General features: G+C 40.7%; 1 protein-coding gene across 3 annotated transcripts in view; it reads right to left on the reverse strand.

The window, feature by feature from the left end:
* MAP3K20 (mitogen-activated protein kinase kinase kinase 20) overlaps positions 1-21620 on the reverse strand; it is a 185641-nt gene extending 164021 nt beyond the window's left edge. The window contains exons 1-2 of one of the 3 annotated variants that reach the window (XM_047869069.1): positions 21391-21620; positions 8328-8520 (exon numbers count right to left, since the gene is read on the reverse strand). In XM_047869069.1, coding sequence (XP_047725025.1) covers positions 8328-8486 — 159 coding nt within the window. In that variant the 5' untranslated portion in view covers positions 8487-8520; positions 21391-21620. The other 2 variants (XM_047869071.1, XM_047869072.1) reach the window with 2 other exon arrangements.
* Positions 21621-21826: the final 206 nt, after the last annotated feature.

Genomic DNA, 21826 nt, shown 5'->3' on the forward strand with positions numbered 1-21826 from the left:
AGGCAGGCAAGGAAGGGTGCTGTTTATATTAGCCAGGTTACTTAACCTCTCTGAGCCTTAATTTCTGACCTATCAAATGGAGGTTATAATCGCATAACGGGAGTGTGAAGAAGAGGAGGGCAGTAATGGAAAGCCCCCTAACCGAGTGATTAGTTCACAGAGGTGATGTGCTTGGTACAATGAAGACAGCCAGGAAGGTGGCAGCATTGGCGACAAAGGTAAAGCCAGCCCTTGCCCTTAGAGAGCTCACGACAGGGATGTGGAATACACCTCACACATCCTTGCCCTTCTATGTGCACACTGAGCCCTGCCGTGGCTCTTTCCTGCAGACTGAAAACGTGGCTCTGACCCCTTTCCCACATAAGGTTCTAGGAACTAACAAACTGGAGTTTTCACTAAACAGGATGCCGATTTGCCATCCTGACTTCAGAGTATGATTGTAAACATACACCTGATAGTTGCCGGTTACCCGGGTCTTCCTGTGTGCCAGGCACTCTCCCGGACATTTTACATGTGTCCTCTCAATTACTCTTCCTGACAAGCCTGTGATGTAGGTACCGCTGTTAGCTCCACTTTTCAGAAGAGGAGACGAGGCCCGCGGGCATGAGAAGTTACGTGGCGATAGTTTACAGTGTACCAAAGTCACACACAAGGCAATAACCATCGCAAGTCAAATCGATGGTATCAGTGTTGACTAATAAATTCAGAATAAAAAGAAAAATTATGCTTGTAAGACCTGAGAGTGTCTCACAGAGAAGGAAGCAATTATATCTGAAGGATGGGCAGGATCTGCCCGGCCAGAGAGGACAAAGGTGTTACGGCTGAAGGAAACAGGGACCACAGTCACAGAAATGGAAAAAGGCGACAGGAGTCGAGGTCAGAACATGAAAGACATGGCTGGAAAGTCAGGTGAGGATCCGAGCGGGGGAAGATTTGGAGTCTGAAGGCATCTGCCTGAGGTTTCACAGATGTGAGCCATTCCCCAAGTCAGCCTTTAGCTCATGATGCTCAGTGACACTGCCAAGCAGGGCCTGTGCCCACATGGTCACCCAAACGTGGTAAATGTAAGGGTCTAAAAAGCCTCTAACAACCACTACCAGTTAAGGTACCTAAAATTTCAAACCAAAATTGACACACTGACCAAACTCATGTGACATATGATTGGCTAGAAATGACCTCAAGCAATGGTTCTCAGATTCTGGAGGGCGGCAGGAATATTTGAAAAGCTTGTTAGAGCAGACTGCCAGGCCCCACAAACCAGAGTTTCTGACTCAGAAGATGGACATGAGCCCTCTCATGAGGCCCATAAGAAGTTACATTTCTAACAAATTCCCAGGTGATGCTTAATGCTTCTAGTCCAAAGGCAAGACCTTGAGAACCACTGGCCTAAAAGAACAGAATCCAGAATCGGTAAATTCTGACTGGTGACAGAAAAAACCGTACACGGGGTTGTCTTAAAGAAGACATGGGGGGCGCCTGGGTGGTTCAGTCGGTTGAGCGTCCGACTTTGGCTCAGGTCATGATCTCGCGGTCTGTGAGTTCGAGCCCCGGGTCGGGCTCTGTGCTGACAGCTCAGAGCCTGGAGCCTGCTTCGGATTCTGTGTCTCCCTCTCTCTCTGCCCCTCCCCCGCTCATTCTCATTCTCTCTCTCTCTCTCTCTCTCTCTCTCTCTCTCTCGTCGAAAATAAATAAACATTGAAAAAAAATTTAAAGAAAACATGGGGCGCCTGGGTGGCTCAGGGAGCTAAGCGTCTGACTCTTGATCTCAGCTCAGGTCTTGACTTTTAGGGTCGTGAGTTGGAGCCATGACAGGCCTCCTGAGCGAAGCAGAGGAGACTAGGGAAGTGGCGACATGCTATAACAAACAGGCTAGGCACTGAGAGTGTGGGCACTGGAAAGTAGCAACTTAGAACGTTAGCTCTAATATAGTGAAGTCTGCCCTCCTGACACTTAAAAATACTGTATCGCCGTTCTTGAACACCATTGTGGACAAATCATTGAAGAAACTATGCCAGTACTGAACGGCAGGTATCACGTATGCAAGCTATTCTTGCTTACATTGGTCCTATAAGTGTATTTAAATAATGAGAGGATTTACAAAGAAAATAAACGCAGTTTTATTCCTCTCTATTGTGTTCAGAGACGGGGGTAATACTAAAACAACATTCCTACAGTTAAAGTAAATGCCAATAATTTGTTAGTAAAAACCTATAGAACTGCAAGGAGGAAAAAGGGTCTCCCATGAGCTAATAAAGTGATAATAATATTTGCTAGCCTTCCATGAAACACTAAATGCTGTCACGTTGATAAAGTCTGTATAATAAAAGCTTTTATTCTTAGTTGAGTTCTGTGCCAATTTTAAGATTGTATTTTCTATTTCACGTAGGTATTTCCCCCTTTATACAAAAGCTTATTGGTATTTCCTGTTCTTGTGACCCCCCTCCCTTTTTTTTCAGGTGTGTTTATTTTGAGAGAGAGACAGAGATTGCCAGCAGGGGAGGGGCAGAATCCCAAGCAAATTCTGCCCTCGATTTTGACATTTTGATCTTCTCTCTTTATTTATAAATACTTACAGTGTGAGACAGTTTTGAAACTCGAATTTACCTGGCTTTCAATATTTCTAACAAATCTGGTAGGATATTTTCTTTTTCAAATAAAGGGAGTGGTGCCTTGCAAAAGGCAAGGCAAGTGAATCCTCATATTTTAGCTCTTGAGCACTCTGCTTCCTTTCAATTCTTCTGCAGAAACAAAGAGGAATCATGTTCCCTATCTCATACTGAAGTCTGGTTTCTTCCTATCAGTTGGATACCCACACATATCAAGGGAACACAAACGCTTGCAGGTTTCCATCTCTCAGACAGAAAAACATACCATGTGCAGACATGTCTGGTTCAACATATCATTAAATACATTGCAAGAGCAAAATGAAGCTGTTGTGATTAAGCCTTTCTATGAGGACTGGGAGGCTGATGAACTCCTGCTGTGTGAGGTCAGTGGCTGGAAAGAGGACACTGACCCACGTCTTTCCTTGCCCTCTCCACTCCTTGCTTCGATTTCTGCCTAAGCAGTATGGTTTGATCTCAACTCATATGGAATTTACCAAAAAGATACACTAAAGGCATCTCTTCTTACCTTTGGTATATGTCCCTAAGATATTACCTTTTTCCTGTTGAAAACTCGTTTTTAACAAAAATAAGTAAATCTGCAACTAACATAAACAAGCTAAATTACCACTGGAAAATTATTTGGCATTGCTACAGAAAAGTGACGGAAAAGTAAACATTCAACATTTCAGAGGCACATACTGAGGCTGGAAAATTAGTAATCCGTGACATACTGAAGAGTTTTATAAAACTCAATTCACCTGAACGTCCTGAGAAAGTGACATAGATTAACTGAGCTAGAATTTTTTTCTTGACTGTTTTCCAATTATAAAAGTAAACATATGGTTCACAGGGTGTTCACATTTGTCAAAACTGAGTGATCTGTGCACTTCATTGTATGTAAATTTTACCTTAAAAGAAAACAAAACAGTAAACACATACTGAACTCTGGTAATAATATGCATGCTAAAGTATTTAAGGGGAAAGATACTGATGCATACAACTTATTTTGAAATGCATCAAAATGGATTGATGGATAGAAAGATACACAGCTGAATATACATGTGACAAAATATTTGTATTAATGACAGAGACCCTAGATGGTAGATATGTAGATGTTCACTAGAAAATTCTTTCAACCCTTCTTTATGTTTGAATTTTTTATAATAAAATGTTGGGGAAAAATGTGAGATCTTTGAAAAATATGGAAAACAAAGGAAGTAAAATAAAAACACCATACAGACACCAAGCAGACACCCAAGATCTTACTATATATGTTTTGTAGTTTGCTTTCACCACTTAGCAATATATAATGAGCATTTCCCCAGCTCTTTAAATATTCTCTCAAATGCAATGGAATTCTATTATACAGAGGTAGAATACTTTTTTCAGCTTTACTGAGGTATACTCAACAAATTGTAATATTTTAAAAGTATAAAACATGATGATTTTACTATACGTACACACAGTGAAAAGATTCACACAATGGAGGTAACACATCCATCACCTTCCATATTTGCCTTTGTGTGTGTGTGAGAGATGTAGCGTAATTTAAAAGATAATCTGTTAAAGAACACTTGGGTTGTTTCCAGTTCTTCACCATTAATCATCTGAGATGAGCAGCTATTGTAGCCATCTCTCTGCATATCTCTGACTACCTCCTTAGGATGAAGTCATAGAAGTAAAACTTCTGGATCAAAGAAAGTTAATATTTTAAAAATTTTGATGCATTTTGCTAATCTCTTTCCAAGAAGCTTACCAATTTACACTCCTAACAGGAGTGTATCACAGCTCATGGCTAACGTTTGAATTAAATGCTTCCATAAGTAAAGTTTATAACTCTTCTTTTTCCCAAAGAACAAAGGCTCTTTTTTTTTTTTTACATTTATTTATTTTTTGAGAGATATAGAGAGACAGAGCACAAGCTGGAAAGGGGCAGAGAGAGAAGGAGACACAGAATCTGAAGCAGGCTCCAGGCTCTGAGCTGTCAGCACAGAGCCTTACCCGGGGCTCGAACTCACAAACCGTGAGATCATGACCTGAACCGAAGTCGGAGGCTTAACCCACAGAGCCATCCAGGCACCCCATAAAGGCTCTTTTTTAAAAGAAAGTCTACAATATGCAAAACCAGCATCCAAATCTTGGTTTCTAAATATCACAGTCCCAATGCTGGTACCCTGGATCAGGGATTCTTGAAGAAAGGGATGATTCCAGGAATGAGGTAGGAACTAGATGAGCCTGGAAAATCTTGTGCCAGGAAGTAAAAAAAAAATGCTAAAAAGTGATGGAGACATACCAAAAGGCAAAGGAGCTAACTTGAAGGGACTCTTACTTGCTCAATTGGGACAATTTAAGCTTGAAAGTAACAATAGTAATATAATGGTACATTTTCAATTTGAAAAAGAATCCGTAAGTCCACAATGAAACGACAAACAAATGAATGGGTGAATAAGTAAAGAAAGGAAGGCTCTCATTTATGCTAGAACTTTTCTTTCTACATAGTAACTGTCATAATAACATCTGGTTCAAACAAGAATTGCCAACAGATGCTAAAAGCATTGGGTAACACTTGTTGAAAGAAGATGTTTACATAGCCTCAGAGTATCTTCCAACAGCTTAATGATTAATTACAAAGAGTTTTCGGAAAAGGGTATTTTTACTATGGAGAAATTGGGTAAACCCTTCTTAATCAAAGGTTCAAAAGTATTAGTATCACCAATAACAAGACAAACTGACATCATAGTCTCCCATTAAGATATGCCAAGGGCATATGACCTATGAAATATTTCTACCAAAACTACATTATCTTAAACTAGGCAAAAGGAAGGGAAAATCAGATAAACCCAAAATGAGGGCCATTCTACCCAGCAATCCCATACTCTTCAAAAATGTCAAAGTTTAAAAGACGAAGGCAGAGAAACTGTTCAATTAAACAGATATACAAATTAAACACAATATGTGATCCTGATTGGATCCTGGGTTGAAAAATTGCCATAAAAAGCCCTTACTGGGACAACTGACAAAATCTGAATATAGACTGTGAGGTAAGTAATATTATTGCATCAATGTTAAATTTTCTGATTTGATAGTTGTATTATGGTTGCATTCTTGGGAGATGCTGAAATACAGATGTTATATACACGGCATCTACAATTTACTCTCATGGTTCAATAAAATAGGAATACATACAACTTGATGTATAAAAAGAAAGCAAATGCTGAAAAATGTTAATTAATGGTGATTCTAGGGAAAGGATAAGCTAGAGTTCACGGTACTATTCTTGGAGTTTTTCCCTAGGTGTAAAAGTTTTTTTTTTAATTAAGTTTTAAAGAACTACCTAGATTTTAAGTAAATTCCATTTTTCTTTCTTTTCTTCTAAATTAAAAAAGTAATATGTACTCACTAAAGCAGATAAAAGTAATACATACTCACTAAATCAGAGGTCTACAAAAAAAAGCAAAAACAAAGGTCTTCTATCCCCTCACATAAACAAAGTTACGGGAGTCTGATAAATATTTTCTCCACCTTTCACTAAGTTCATATAACATATTTCATCAGATATCAAGTCACCTTAAAGAGGTACGTGAATGAGCTGCAAACATATTATTAAATGTCCCATTGCTTCTTGGCAAAAAGGTGACCAAGAAACAGAAGACTGAATCTACACATTGGAAAAAAATCTAGAGCTTATTGCTTTTATCTTACTTAGAAAACACCCAGCCAGCAAGCCAATACATAGTTCACAAAGTAGAACAAAAATCAAACTAAGAAATGCATACTTCCTTTCCAATACCTCCCAACCCCTAGCCAAAATTGTTTACATCTTAAACTCCTGTTGATTCAAGAAGGAGGGATGCTTTGCAATAATTTACCATGTCTCTTTATCACTGACAATCACTGGCTAAACCAAGCCCCAAAGCTGAAACTGAGTTTGTGTTTTTCCTAAAATTTATGAGTTATGCTCCTACCATTTACTACAATCCACTCAATTTCTGAATAACCATTTAGGTGAAATACCTACATGAGAGCAGGACTTGGCATTTTCCAATTCCTGCTTTCACCCCTGTGCTTTCCTAGGTCATTCTATTAGCTTTCTTAAAGATTAGAAAACAAAACAAAACAAAGGCACTATGTATGGGGTTGGGGGGAGGTGTGGAGTGAACACAGCAATTACTGTTTTCCTGTCAAAATCTGTTCTATAACTCAAAAAGTGTCGCATCCAACAATCATTTAAGAACATGCTTGTTGCACTTAAGCATGCATGACCTAATGCTTACAAATATTAGCACGCTTATATACTTTTTTGAATATGAATTTGATGGAATTGGTTTATTTTCCATCTAACCTGGTCACCTACAGGTTTCGGAATTGAGAACTACAGAACAGGGGGTCTGATTTCCTGGAATTCATTTGCCCCTCCTGAGGAAGCTTACTATGTTTTTCAAACCTCTATTTCTCCAGCTATAAAATGGGTACAATAATGTTTACCTATAAAGGACTAAAGAGTTCACTAGATAAACGAAGCTAGGTTCCATCCAGAGTAAGACATGGTTTTACTATTTGGCTACTACGAAAAATGTGTTGATCAAGAAATGAGGGGGAGGAAACTTTCTACACAAAGCATGCTCCCGTTTTGTGCACATATGGGCTCCTTAATGCTTTCCACAACCTATAGGTACCCCAAGGCAGAAATAGCTTAGTCCTTCTGACCTGGCTTCAACAATTGGAAACTCAGCTGGCGATCACACAGTCACACAGCACTGCTGGGAGGAAACGCCACAAAGTGCTGCCATTTGGGTTTCCTTCTCTAATCAATTGCTACGGTTCACTGACAGCAGTTAATGAAAAAAAAAAAAAAAAGAAATCATTCAGGGGAGATTAAAATGTATTTATAGAAAAGTTCACTTTAAAAAAAGACATTGAAAAAAAAAAACAATAATTAACCGAAACAGGACATAAATAGAAATGACCAAAACAAGCTCCAGAGGGTAGCTGTTAAAAGCTATCAACGCCATGCCTGCAGGTCAGCTCCACAATTAGCTTCATCCTCCAGGTACCAAACTGAACATGGGGACCAAGCTGTGTCATATTCCTAAGGAAGATGAAGGGCCCACTAGGACCAGTGTTAAGCCCCAGACTCTGGAAGCCAAGACCCTTTTCTGGTTTTACAAAGAAGACATCTCTCTGTCCAGCATCTGTTAATTCTTCATTAAACAAAAACCATCACTGTTGGCTTCAAGTAGAGGTGAAATCCAAGAAGCTGGTATTGTTTATATTTCAGTCGAAAAATAATGCTTTTTAGTTTTTAAAAGACAACTCCTGATAACCACAGATTCACGAAACCCAAAATAAAAAGGGAATAAAATGTTCACACATTACTCTTTACTGACCCCTCTCGGCTGACCTAGGGAAAAGAAAAGCCTGAAGCCAAGGAAGGTCTGAAACCTCACCTTCCCCTCGAAGAGAGCTCAGAGAACATTCGGTCTTTCATGCCATGGAAGGAAACACTCTCCGTGCAGATGACCCCTAGAACTCAACCCTAAAGCACATGCGGCCGTGATTTCTATTTATGGGGCTCCCAGAATGGAAACTGGGAAACAGCCTCATGGATCGGCCCCAAAGGCCTCGCTCGCTAGGTCCCCGGCAGCCTGTGACCTCTGACTCGGTGGAAAAGCTTACATAAGCGCAATCGCCACCAGTTCTGAGAGCAGGGAAAGGCCTTACCTCTTTCTCTATTTTGAGCAGCTTCTTTACAGCCACCTCCTTGTCCTGGGATATCCATCTGGCTCGATATACACTCCCAAAACTTCCTCCACCGCAGTTTTCAAAAAACTGCAAGTCATCAAATTTGATTTGCACAAAGGAGGTACCGAGAGACGACATCTCATAATGACGAAGTATTAGACTTCCACAAAACCTGCAGAGACAAAGAAAAGTTGGATTATAAACATATTAGAACAAATCCTCTGAATGCTGCTGTAGGTAATGTGTAACAAGCACTGTGAAACTTCCAGAAAGAACCCTGAGGACTCAGGAGCAAGGACAACAAGGCTATAAACAAATCAAAATGAAAACACTTACCCCGGCAGCCCATGCAAAAGTTGACAGCAACTTGTCCAGGCTCTGAAACACAGCTGTTCACAGAGCAATGGCTCAGATTTCTCCGCCGACAAAACCTGTAGCAGCACTTCCTGCACATCCCGAGGAGCTCTGCCTAAAGGCTACTGTGTCACCAGGTCTATGAGGGAGCCCTGACACACAGGAAGCATGCTTTCCACAGCAAACTTGCATAGCTCTCCCGGCATGTGAGGTATGCCGGCTCTCCCACGGTGTGCTCACTTCACACGAAATATACATCACCTACGCAACGGAGCATCCTGCCCCCAAGGAGAGCCCAAATGCCGTGGAGGGAACACACATACAGTGTTTAGATTCCAAAAGCAAGCGTTCAGCTCGGGGATAGCAAAGCTGGCCAAGTGTTTTCCACAAGTGGCTCCCTGGACTGTATACTGTAGCAGGACTTAATTAAAGAGAAGAAAATTTGCCCTTGATTACAATATTAAGTCATCCAAAAACCTCTGCCAAGAGTGTAAAAAAAAAAATATTATGTTGTTTCCAGAGGAACAGATTACCTCTCCCAGAGATTATTACGGTGATATTTTCTGCAGTCTAAGGAGTTTTACTATTCTCTGGGTAAGTGGTCATTCTTTACACCACATGCCAAACCACAGATTCCCAGGAAAAACAAAACAAAAACATACAAACAAAACAAGAAAACAAGAAAATAAAGCACTAAAATGTTGAACCTGCATAAAAAGCAGGTGGAGAACAAAAGTTTGTATACAGATTCTTACCAGAATCTCACAGTGAGGGTGCAGAAAGACAAATGCATATGTACACGAAACAACTGGTCTGGGATCTTCATAACTGTCAAAGTCATGAGAGACTTAAAAAAAAAAAAAAGCAGGAAAACTTCTAGCATATGATGACTAAATGCAATGAATGAACACTGGACTCTGGAATAAAAAAAAATCTACAGAAAGTATTATTGGGATTTTAGAGAAAATTGAACACTAACTATATATTAGGTATTATTATCTTATCCATGGATAATAATAGTATTCTGGTTCAGTAGGAGGATGTCCTTGTTATTGGGAGATCTACTGGGAGACATATTTAAGCATTATACCTACAACTTAATTTAAAATGGTTCAAACCCCTGCTCCTTAATCTCTAAAAACAGGGCACCAGCATAGAGAGGAAGCAAATGTAACAAAATGTTAAGAACTAGTGATTCTAGGCAAAAGTTATATGAGTGTTTCACTATTCTTTCCATTTTTCTGTGGGGGTTGATTATTTTCAAAATAAAAAGGTGGAGGGGACAGTTTGTATCTATAAAATTGACAAAATTTCTTCATAAACAACTTGAAGCTTTGCTGAGTGATGTCCACAGTCGGCTCAGAGATCTTAATGTGCAGCTGACTAGCAATCCCATTTTAGGAACATCATGTCACTGAAGAATGCTGATTTTTTTTTTTAAGTAAGCCCAACGTGGTGCTTGAACTCACGACCCCAAGATCAAGAGTCACATGCTCTACTTACTGAGCCAGCCAGACACCTCAAGAGTGCTGATTTCTTACATAACGTCAAACTCTGCTCTACTTTGGGGAGAAGGCAAGAGAGAGGACTGTTCATTTATCCTAAAGTTTAAAAGCTTACTGTCTACACAAAAATACAGGGGTGGGCTGGGGGGAAGCCCATAGCATCCAGCTTTAGTCTATACATATGTAAGTCAACAATTCACCTTACTAACTTTTGTTTCAGTTCACATTCAGTTAATCATAGAAAAGAAGAAAGTTTGGAAAAAATTTAGGAATGTGCCAAAGGTAGGTACATAGAATATGCAAGCTAAGAAGTTTGTTCAATAAAAGGCAAAGCACCACTTGCAAGATTCCCTCCACGTTACAGATGCTATGTCCATCTATGTTGTTATTAATTGCTTTTATTTTTATCAAAGTATAAAAATAAAATAGGACTACAAAGCTTGTAATAAAAAAATAGAACCCTCCCGCTCCACCCCTCCCCACACCTTATTCTCTCTTCAGAGGGAACTAATTTCAACTCTTTTAGCATTTTCTTCTGCTATTTACCTCTGTATTTCTAAAAAGTGTGATCATATTGTTATTTCTTGATTGTTCCATTTCAGATGTTATCTATTAACTTCTCCTTGTGGAAAAAAGGATTTAGTTCTCATATACCCCTTTCACCTCTTGCATAGAAATATGTCACACTTGCCCAATCGTCCCAGCTTCCACCTATATTGTAACATCTAGTTAAGTCAATAGTAGGCTGACAAAGTAAATATTCCTAGGAATGCTCTGTAGGATTCAATGACTTTTCCTTTCTTGGACAACTTTTTGTTTCTCCTAGAGTTATCAGTTGCTCTGTTTTTGTTATTTGCTTAGCTTTTTATATACTTAGCACTTATTCACCTCATTAAACTCTCCCAAGAATGGCAAAACTCCTCTCAATAAAATAAAAATATCAGGTAATTTGGGGGAGGTTGTTCTATTTTTTTCTTAAAGACATTCCTCCTATACTCTTCATCTCAATTCAATCTGGCTGGAATGGCTGTTCTCTAGGCCTGACTTGGACTGGGACTTCCTTTCATGATCATCCTAAAATTTCCTTTACCTTCTCCTCTGTGAGAACCCCTGTCCTAGAATTCCCTGGTTTCTCTGTTTTGACAGTGTGTATCTCCCATTAGCAACCTAATAGAGTACCCAGAATGTAATTTTTTGAGAATCTGTGTGTCTTAAAATGTCTTCATTGGCAGTCTGGCTGAGTTTACAATTCTAGGTAGGAAATAATTTTCCTTATAATTTTAAAAGTATTACTTCACAGTCTTCTAATTTCTAATGTGGCTGTAAACTAATCCTTTTCACACTATTACCTTCTCTCTGAAAGCTTTTAGGACCCTGTATTCATTTCTGGATGCCCGAGATTAATAGGGCATATTTAGGAATGGATCTTTTTCATTCATTGGTAGGACATTCGGTGAACTCTCTCAGCCTGTACTCCCAGCGAACTCTCGTCTTTTAATTCTGGGAAATGTTCTTGTGTTATTCCTTTACCACTTATAGCTACTTTTGCTTCTTGTTTTCTCATTCTCACTACACACATGAGGAACTCCTTGCAGTTACATGGTACTCCTACCCCTCTCACATCTCCATTCCTTTGCATAAGGGATTTCTGCTTTGAATGTCTTTCTCTTCTCAGGAAATTCCTGTCCCTAACTATCTGTTTCAAGTCTCGTGAGCAGAATTAAATTCTCCCTCTGTGCCTTAGCATCTTTCTTTACCTATTCATCTTTCCCACTTACTTCCCACCTTTAAGGGACCATAAATCCCTTAAAGGCAAAACCCATTTCCATTTACATCTGGATCTTCTTAAGCACCTAGTACACAGCCAGGCACATTGCACTGAATTTTTTCTATTCAAAAATTGCTGAATGAACAAATGAATGAATAAATAGTTTCTGGCTATTCTTCTGTTATCTTTTGCAGCTAGAAAGATTCCAATCAGACTAAAATCTGAGAACTGTTGCTTTTACAAGTTCCCCCAGAGGATTATGAGGCAAATCCTAATTTGGAAACTACTGCTTGGGATGCTTGGGAAACTGAGGATAAAATGTTTGGACTTCAGAATAAGGTGTCTAGGAGTCCAAAGGAGAAAGAAGAGGACGAAGAAGGAAGGAAATTCTTTTCAAAACAAACCTAGAGATCTGAACCAGGATGAGATCAATATGAATAAATCTAAACCTCAGGTACAGAGCAAGTCCAGGGAATATGGATGAACGGAGGTAGGATCAGTTACATTTGACACTGATCTAAAAGTGCCAGAGGAAGTTGATCTAGGAGAAGTAGAGTTCTCCAGGACCTTCACTCCTCAAGATGAGGCAATTAATCATATTCTTCCCCAGAATCACTGTTACTCACTTTGTGATACATCCTGCCATTTGGAAAAGAGCTATGTATGAATGGGACTATGTAATTATTTGAATGTTTTACTGAGACCCTAAAAAATTAAGTCCCATCTTATTATGGAAGAGACTAACAATTCTGGGGTATAGGAGCACAGGTTTTAATTCCAGCGAGCTTGGCAAACATCATGGACTGAGATGAAAAACCTAATTGGGATTCCCATTGCCGTCTATATGAGTATCAGACCACGTATAGGTTTCCCCAGCTATCTAAAAGTACAGCCTTCCCATGAAATCTTTCGTTAGCCAAAATGCTGTAAAGCAAAAAAGAAACTGCCATTAATTTACGTGGAAAATTTTTTAACATTTCCAGACCCAAAAAGTAACCCCTCTCAAGGCTTTTCTGATACCTCAGGACACATCTTGTTAATGGATGCACAAAATAAATCAAGATAAAATAAAGTACAGATGCTCTCAAACACAGTTCAAAGCTATGACGGCTTGATGCTGAGCATGGTTCCAGGGAGAGAAGCTCGGGGTACGTGCTGCCTCTACAAGAGCTCACTGCAAAACAAATGCTGAATGCAATTTTCCCTTTTCACATTTTTTCCCTAAAAGTGAAAATCCTCTTCAGATTTCTTTCTGTTAGCAAAAACAGGTACTAATATAGGTCTTCCATAAAGCAAAGTGGTATAATGCAAATTTTCAAAAAGCAGAAGATACCTGTATATTTATTTTTCCCCTTGAGCTAACTCCCTTTAATTTAAAATCATTATTCTAAGAGGATCAACGTATGATCAGAAGAATGGCAAATGTGAGTTGCTGATTAATCATACTTACAGCATCTTGGGGAAGACTGTTACCTGATCAAATCACATTCTAATTTTTCAGATGTGTTCTCCAGTGAATACAGATAAATTTAATAATAAGAGTCATCTATATAAATGTATTTACATGGTATACCCAATCAAAGGTTTATATCCCGCCATGTTAAAATAATTGCTTTTACACAAGAAAGGCAATTTTTCTCCATACAACAATACCCAGTCCTAATTTGGTAGCATTTTAACTTGTTTCCTAAACTCTCACAGCTGCTTTAAATATTAGTAAGTATCTACCACACAGCACTGATGGGTAAGTTAGAGCAGGGACAGCACAAAACTCAGAGCATAACAGGGTGTCATAGTACTGAAAATGTTGAAAATCACTAATGTGATGGTTGAGTCCAATCGTTTGAGTACTTGAATAGTAAGACAAACCTTTTCAATTTTTAAAAATTTTCTTAAAATTGAAATTTAAGGGGCGCCTGAGTGGTGCAGTCGGTTAAGCGTCCGACTTCAGCCAGGTCACGATCTCGCGGTCTGTGAGTTCGAGCCCCGCGTCAGGCTCTGGGTTGATGGCTCAGAGCCTGGAGCCTGTTTCCGATTCTGTGTCTCCCTCTCTCTCTGCCCCTCCCCCGTTCATGCTCTGTCTCTCTCTGTCCCAAAAATAAATTTAAAAAAAAAAAGTTGAAAAAAAAATTAAAAAAAAAATTAAAAAATTAAAAAATTAAAAAAACAAAAAAAATTGAAATTTAAAAAAGATTTTTAACTACTAAATCGCTGAAAGCAAACATATACACATGTGTGTATGTGTGTGTGTGTGTGTGTGTGTGTGTGTGTCACCATCAATGAACTATTAAAAGTGAAACTATATGGAGGCAGAAAACCTTAAGTGGAGTATTATTTGACTTTAAAGTTTTCAGCTTTCAAGTCCAAAAAAAATGGACTTTGGTCCTGAATTAAAAACAATAAAATAAAACAAAAAAGACTAACGTTCTAACATTAAAAAAACAAGATTTAGAATTAAATAGATAGGAGTTTGAATTCTGCCTCTAGCTCTTGGTAACCTTGAACCAATCACATTTTCTGACCATGACATTTCCAACCCAATAAATAAAAAATCTGAAATCTCTTCCGTTCTGTTACCAAATGTCTTCAAGTTGCTAGCTCAAAATTATGAAGTTTGCAGAGTATTACCTGACTTCTTTAATGAGTCTTACTTCCAAATACCACTATTCCAACACAAAAGCAGCATGGTCCAGGGGAAGCACCCCAATTAGATCCATTAGTGAATCTGAGCTTATTAGCTGTTAGACCTTGGCCCAGGCATTGTACCTCTCTGACCTCCATTTTCTCACTGGAAATAATACCCATCCTGCATAGTTGCTGGGGAGTAAGAGATGCCATGAAAGTGCCTGGCATAGTGCCCAGCACCTAGTACACAATACTCAATACATGGAAATGATGGTTCTCAAGTTATCTTTATAAGTCTTGTTACCATATTTAATATTTAGTCATCTACTCCTTCAGCTTTCACCATTGGGTATGCTTTCCTCAGTTTTCCTCCCTGTGTTTTCAGAATTGTTTTGCATCTTCATTAGTTTTGCAGAGCAATGATTAATAGATAAATGTACTATTGGTCCATGAATCCTTCTTATCTGCATATGTTTTAATGCTTTCTCACTGCTCTGTTTGCTGCTTTTGGTTTTGGCTATTTTTGCAAGATCTTATTAAGTAATTATAATTTTCTTTTAAATTATTTTTTCATAATGAGACTAAGTTATTAAAAGATGATAGTGTTTTTTTTGTTTTTTGTTTTTTTGTTTTGTTTGTGTGTGTGTGTGTGTGGCACTTTTTAAGATACCAGAGTTTTTAGGACCTATTAATTCAATGATAGCATTCACTTGGTACATTTCTAGAGTATACCTACTTCCATGGTGGCCACTGTCTTCCTTTAAATCTTATCTACTACATGTCACATGGATTCAAGAAACTACAACCAGCTTCATTAAATACCTGCAAATCATAACTTCTTTTAAAATTAAACCCACCTTATAAAAGGACTAATAACTTTACTAGAAAATAGGTCTTTGGACTTTTTCTGGATTTTTCTTTTAGGTTTATATGGACCTGTGATTTCTGAATTCAGATTCTTCCTCTTTTTCTATCCATAATTTACATTTTCCTTTTTCCCTTCTTCACAAAAGTTTATTTTTGACGCAGTATAGAAAAAAAAAACTATTTTATTATGACCTAAATCTGACCAGAAAAAAAAACCCTTTTATAAAACAGCTCTCGACAAATTATTTTGCCAACCTTGTTGCTCTAATATTTATTTATGCTAGTATTATTTCAGCCTCCTTAACACAGATTAGTGAATACAATAATAAAAATATGCTTTTCATCATGTGTATTAAAACAATACCACTTGGATTATGGTTCTACAACTATTTCTTTCCTACACGTCTTATCTTCAAAGCATGGGGAAAGCTGGAGTTTGGCGTATTTGTTCATAAGAGCAAGGTCAAAGATTCTAAGATTCTATTCTTGAACAGGACTGCTGTTCTACTGTTGTTTTTAAACCACTCAAAAAAGATCTGTATGACTCGCTGGAGGAGACTAGGTTGCAAATAGAACCAACTAGTACTTGTGTCTGCCATAGATATCCCTTCCTTCCTCCAAGGCTTCTACTGGAAAACAGCATATCCTGTAAAGAACTGGTTGAATTCAGTGAATAGGATCTTTAGTCATGGATATCAGAAAGAAGCAGACTTTAAGAATCCAAAAAATAGCTATTGTTTCATTTTTTTCTTCTATGTTTCATCATACAAGTAACAAACCCCTCTAATTAGAGCAAAGGTTAAAATAAAAACGAGCTAGTTAAATGAAACATTCTTACTTGTACTTTAATATTTCAATTAATGAAAATAGACTTCCATGACATACTTCCTTGCCAGAAATGTCGTTACTTGAGGCAAAACACTGGAGGAACAGGAATGTAGGAGACAGGGGCACTTATGGCACAGAAATACTGTGTGGAAATGTGTCTGTGCTCAAATAGAAGCCCAACTAGGCAACGTGGAGTAGGTACAATCCATAACATGGGTCATGGCAGAGGTGCTTGTTGTGTTGAGCGACTGGAGGCATAGAAGAAAGCTGGACCAGAGTCTCTGAAGTAAAGGAGCATTGAGACAGCACATTTCCATGGGTTGGCAGGAAGAGGAATTCACAGATGTTTGGGGAGGTGGCGGAGAAAACAAGAATAAACCAGGCTTACTTCAGTCAGCAGGCTCACCCATCCCCAAATGTGCTGCTTCTTGTGCTGCACCATTTTCTGTCAAATAGAAAGCATCTGACTACCCTAGCTGCTAACAAACAGGTACCATCTTGGACTAATTACCTGGAACAAATGTTCCCTGAGAAGGGTAAATATGACAGTTAAAACCTAGTAACCTCGACATAAGATGACAGCAAATGGGGACTGCTAAAACCAGAGAAGACCATGGAAGACCCTATATTATGTATCGATCCAGAGACAAAGCTAAAAACTACAGAGAGAATTCCTGGTTATTAGAATTACCTAATAAGAAAATATGCCGCTCTGTCTAGTAGTGAGCTGCCTATCGCTGAGAGTGTTCAATGGGAGGTGGCCATGTGGAATAGGAGATTCTTGCAACAGCTAGAACAGCATGAATGGTTTTTAAGACCTACTCCAACCCTATGAGTATGCTATGACTAATCAACCTACTACAAAGTATGGATGGTATTCTTTCTCAGGGATACAGTCATGAACCTAAGAGTCCCTGGCAAAGTAAAGGAACAGTGATCAGCATCAGTAATGGAAATAATGGAGATGACTGGGCCATACTCCTCAATTTCTCCTCCCAAACAGGTTGAAAAGGTGAGCATCATATTCCAGATTTCTATCCTTCCACTATTCTTTCCCCTCTCCTCCACTTCCAAAGGCAAAAAGCTTTGTTCATGCTGAAAGCCACAGTATAACCACAGAAAATAAAAAATCTTTGGATGATGATATACTATTATTCTTTTCTCAGCAAAATGAAATTGCATTACCCCATGCAGTGGGCTGGGCTGCAGAGCTTAATGGCACACATTCATTTATCAGAACCAGGCTCACGCTCCCCCATACGTGGAGCACCCAGCACTGTGCAGAAGGTGTATGAATAAATCCAGTTCCTACAAGTCAATTTTACCTTAAGATCTAAGGGACTATACATGCCTGTACTGGTTTGTTCAGTAAAGTCAAACAGTACAGAAGAGAATGCAAAATTCACATGAGTTTTTAAGATTAAATACAAGATTTTAAAGAAAGTGCTTGCTTATATGGGAGTCTTTGTTTTATTTACGGGGATATTTACGGATCCCTGAAGAAATACATTCTTCTCCACAATAGGATACTTTGGTTAAAAAAAAAAAAAGTCTCATAAGCAGACTTTTTCCATGACCTTTTAGATAATGATTCTTGCCTTCTCTTTTTGGTTTTCCTATACAAAGTCCAGAAAGAAGGAGGTTAGTCCCTGAAGATAAACTGTGCTCAAAGTCAGCTTTAAGAATGGTTCCAAGTAATTTTGGTTTAGCTTTTCTAGGTCATAACCTTACCCTAGTCACACAACTCCTGAGTTCTTCAAATTCTTCATATAGATATTTAAATGCATTAACTTTCAGATTCTTTCACAAAAAAATCTCAAAGTTATACATAAACACAGAGGTACACAAAGCTGCTTTTCAAATCCTTATACTCAAAGCAGGGGAGTATCTATGAAAACCTCCCAGCCCTGCATATACACATGAAGTATGATTTGGGAACAGGGCCAGCTACCAAGAGCAAGCCTTACCTGGGTATAGGTGAGACAAGCAGCCTGCTCTGTGTCTGATTTGAGAATGTGGAAAACACTCCTTACTATTCAGTTATGGTGGCTGAAGTTTTAAGCTCTGGTTCAAGCATTACCACGTGCTCATAAGCTTGTGCAGCAAGAAGGCATTACTGTGCCCAATGTACACATGACAAAACTGAGGATGGGTATGAAAGTTGCCCAAGCCAAGTGCTGAACTTACAAGCGACATGACTAGGATTTAAACTCAGGTCTGACTTCAGAGTCATATCTTTTTTTTTTTTTTTTTTTTTTTTTTTTTTTACCATATGTCTTTTTTTCTCACTGTATCATTCTGCCTCTTCCTTCTAATCTGTTTTCTTTAAACACTTTGCTTATTACAATAATCACTAGATTGCTTGTCATCCACCTGAAGTTCCATTTGAGGCTTTAATTTCCTATTAGCAATTGTGATGTGAGGTTAGGGTGGCAAAGCATGGCTGCTTTGTTCTCAGAGAATCTTCTACAGTGTTGGGATTATTTAACTGCTATTAGGGCATAATCGATGCTTCAGCTGTCCGTAGGAGGGTCTGACACAAAAGCACCCATGTATCAGTCAGACCAATCTAAGCTCTAGCATTTATAGCTCTCTTTCCTTAACAGGTACAGTTTTCTGGTCACAGCTGGAACTCTGCTTATTTGTGTGTAGTGGGGCAAGGTTAATAGCCACGAAAGAAGTAGCCTAAATCTTCCCTGCAGTAAGACCAAAAGGTGCCTTAGCTGTTCCTATTACATTTAGATAGACAAGACACCCTCCCTGTCAATCTGTCCTGGGTAGAATAAAATGGAAAACAAATGATCCAAATTGATTTTTATTTTCAGTATCTCTGGATCCAGATATAAGGCTATCTTATTCCAAGAGGTACTATATCACCACAAAACACCTTTTTCTGGCTTAAAAAGAAAAAAATCATTGATTCTCTCCTCTCTTTTCTTTGAATCTAACAATTTCTAAAAACTGTCCATTTTTCTCTTTTACTCCACACTAATAGCTTCACTCTATGTCTGACCTCTTTTCATGAAACGTCATTGTAATTTCGCCAATGTTTTCTCTGACTAGATTATTTACTCCACGCCCCTCATAACTCCTGTTTATAGTTTGGTAGCCCTGTCAAAGTCAGTTTCACTGCTCATTTCAGATAGGCACTCAGCCAATATATTGCCAATAACACTCACTCTTGTGCTAACTTAAAATACACAGAGCAGCTTGCCAAGTTTCCTTATTTGGCAAGAAGGTCCCTCAGTTCCCAAGATCTTTGACCATCCATTTTTAGATCCAAATCCTCCCGCTTAATATTTGGATATTTCTCTCTTTGTCTCTCTTTAATGTGTCTTACGTGTCCCCTAAAAGAGTAAGAAGAGATCAATCATCTTTCCTTTCCTAGACAAGGGCCCTTGTCATTGCACCGTGGTCATTTACTCTGGAATTATTACCATTATGACTTTTGATTTAAATAATATCTTCCAGGTTAAAAAAAAAAAACTCGAGAAAAGTTATAGTAGGAATTATGCTGTGAAATACTAAGAGTACACGTTGCTTTAGAAGACCCTTTTCCTCTACCTTAATTCACTGTTTCCAAACAAACCAAATTCACGTTCATTTGCAATCTCCCAAATCTCTCACTACTGTAGCCGGAACTTTAAACAAAGGCCAAAACCATAATTAAAATGTAGCTGTCACGTACTTTTTTTTTGAAAATCGAAAAACGACATGAAATTTCACTGTGGAGATGTAGGCCTACTACAAAGAAATCATTAACTGTCTTGAATCACCTGTTTATTTTTGTCTTTAAAAGTGACTGTGGGTTGGGATCCACTGAATCCTGACTGCTCACTTCAACTGAGGTCAGGAAAGCAAGAAGGCTCCCGGTAAAACAGGTTCGGGAAAAAACAGGAATATACTTCAGCAACCATCTGAGGCGATTCTAATTCACCATTATTAATCGAGAGCTGCTTATTGTAGTATCATCCAGAGCGGGCCACTAAACGATGTTGCTTTCGTTATTAACAAAAATACTAATTAAGTCCTCCATAAACAGTGCTTATGAGAGATCTCGAGGCGCATCAGAAACGCACATTTGCAGCAATCTTAACAATGGGCTGCCCCGTTTTTTAGGCAATTCGAAGCCATCTCGCCGGGTCTGTATCAAAGTCGGTCTGCAAGCTGTCAGGAGCAAGCGAGGCGTGGCGGCGGCCTCAGCGCTGCCCTGCCGGCCTGGGCCAGGTCGCGGGGCCCGCGGACCGGGGGACGCCATGGGGGTCGCCGAGGGACACCCGGGTAGGGTGGGGGCTACCCTCGCCGGTGGCAGAAAGGGCCGCTGGAGGGTGCGGGCGGCGCGAGCCGCACGCTGTCCCGGGGAGGGCCGCTCGAGGTGGAAGAAGCCGCCCGGGCCGGGTGGAAAGCAGAAGTTAGTGGTCTCTCCTCGCAAGCACAGCCCTCTGCTGGGAAGTGGCCCGCGCCCTGCCCTGATTTGGAAGACTCGGTTTCGCCTCCCAGAGGTGCCGGCTCGCCCGCTGAGAAGCCGGCGCTCGGGCCCCGGGGTCGCGGGCTCGGCCGGCGGGGGGCCGGGCGCTCGGCGAGGGGAAGCGGCGGCCCCCGACGCCGGCGCCGAGCGCAGGGCCGAGAAAGCCCCACACGCGGCGCCCGCCCTTCCGGGCGCCAACTTCTGCGTGGGACCGGTCCGAACTTTGGGCCCTCTGGGCCGCGGCGCGGAACTCCGCGAGCGGCGGGAACGCTCGCTCCGGCAGCAGCCGCCCGGAGGGCCCTGGGTCGGGGAGGGTGCCCAGCGGGGCCCCGCAGGTCGTCAGGGCCTCGGCCCCGAGACGCCGGGAGACTCGCGAGCGCGAGGGGCCTCCGACCCACCTCGCCCTCCGCGGCCTCCGGCCTGGCCCTTACCTGGCTTCCGGGCCGGGCGCGAGCGGCAGCCGGGGGCGCCGAGGCCCGCGCGCGGCGAGGGCAGGGACGGCGACCGGGGGTCGAGAGGACGGCGGCCCGCGCGGCTCCCACGCTTCCGCCCGAGTCAGGAGTTGAACATTCCGCCTCTCCGCCCCGCGCCAATGAGGAAGACAGTCGCGACAACAGCACCACCTACCTCCGAGCGCGGAACGGCCAGGCCTCCCTGCCCGCGCCGCTGCTCAGACTAGCGGGCCGGCGGGGCGTGGGGAAGCGCTCGGGCCTCCCGGGCCTGCACCCTCGAGGGCTCCGTCCGCCCCGGCAGCCTCCGCAGCCCCGGATGGAGGAGCTGAGCGGGGAGCGCACTAGCCCTGCAGCGCGTGGAGGGGAGAGGGAGGCGTGCCTGTGGACCTCTCGGTAGCTTCACCTCATTTTAACAAGTTGACCCCACTTGTATGGTCAAGTCAGTCCTTTCCCACAAATATTTACTGTGTCAGAGGCGCTGGGAGTACAAAGAGATGGGAGGCTGCTTCATACCTTGCAGGAGTTAATTATCTAGTTGGGAAGGAAGGGCACAGACCTGGAAAGATGTTTCTAGGAGATAGGGCTGAAGGCTGCCGTGATGGAACCGTAAG

This window comes from Prionailurus viverrinus, chromosome C1 (genome assembly GCF_022837055.1).
Source record: "Prionailurus viverrinus isolate Anna chromosome C1, UM_Priviv_1.0, whole genome shotgun sequence".
NCBI lineage: Eukaryota > Metazoa > Chordata > Mammalia > Carnivora > Felidae > Prionailurus > Prionailurus viverrinus.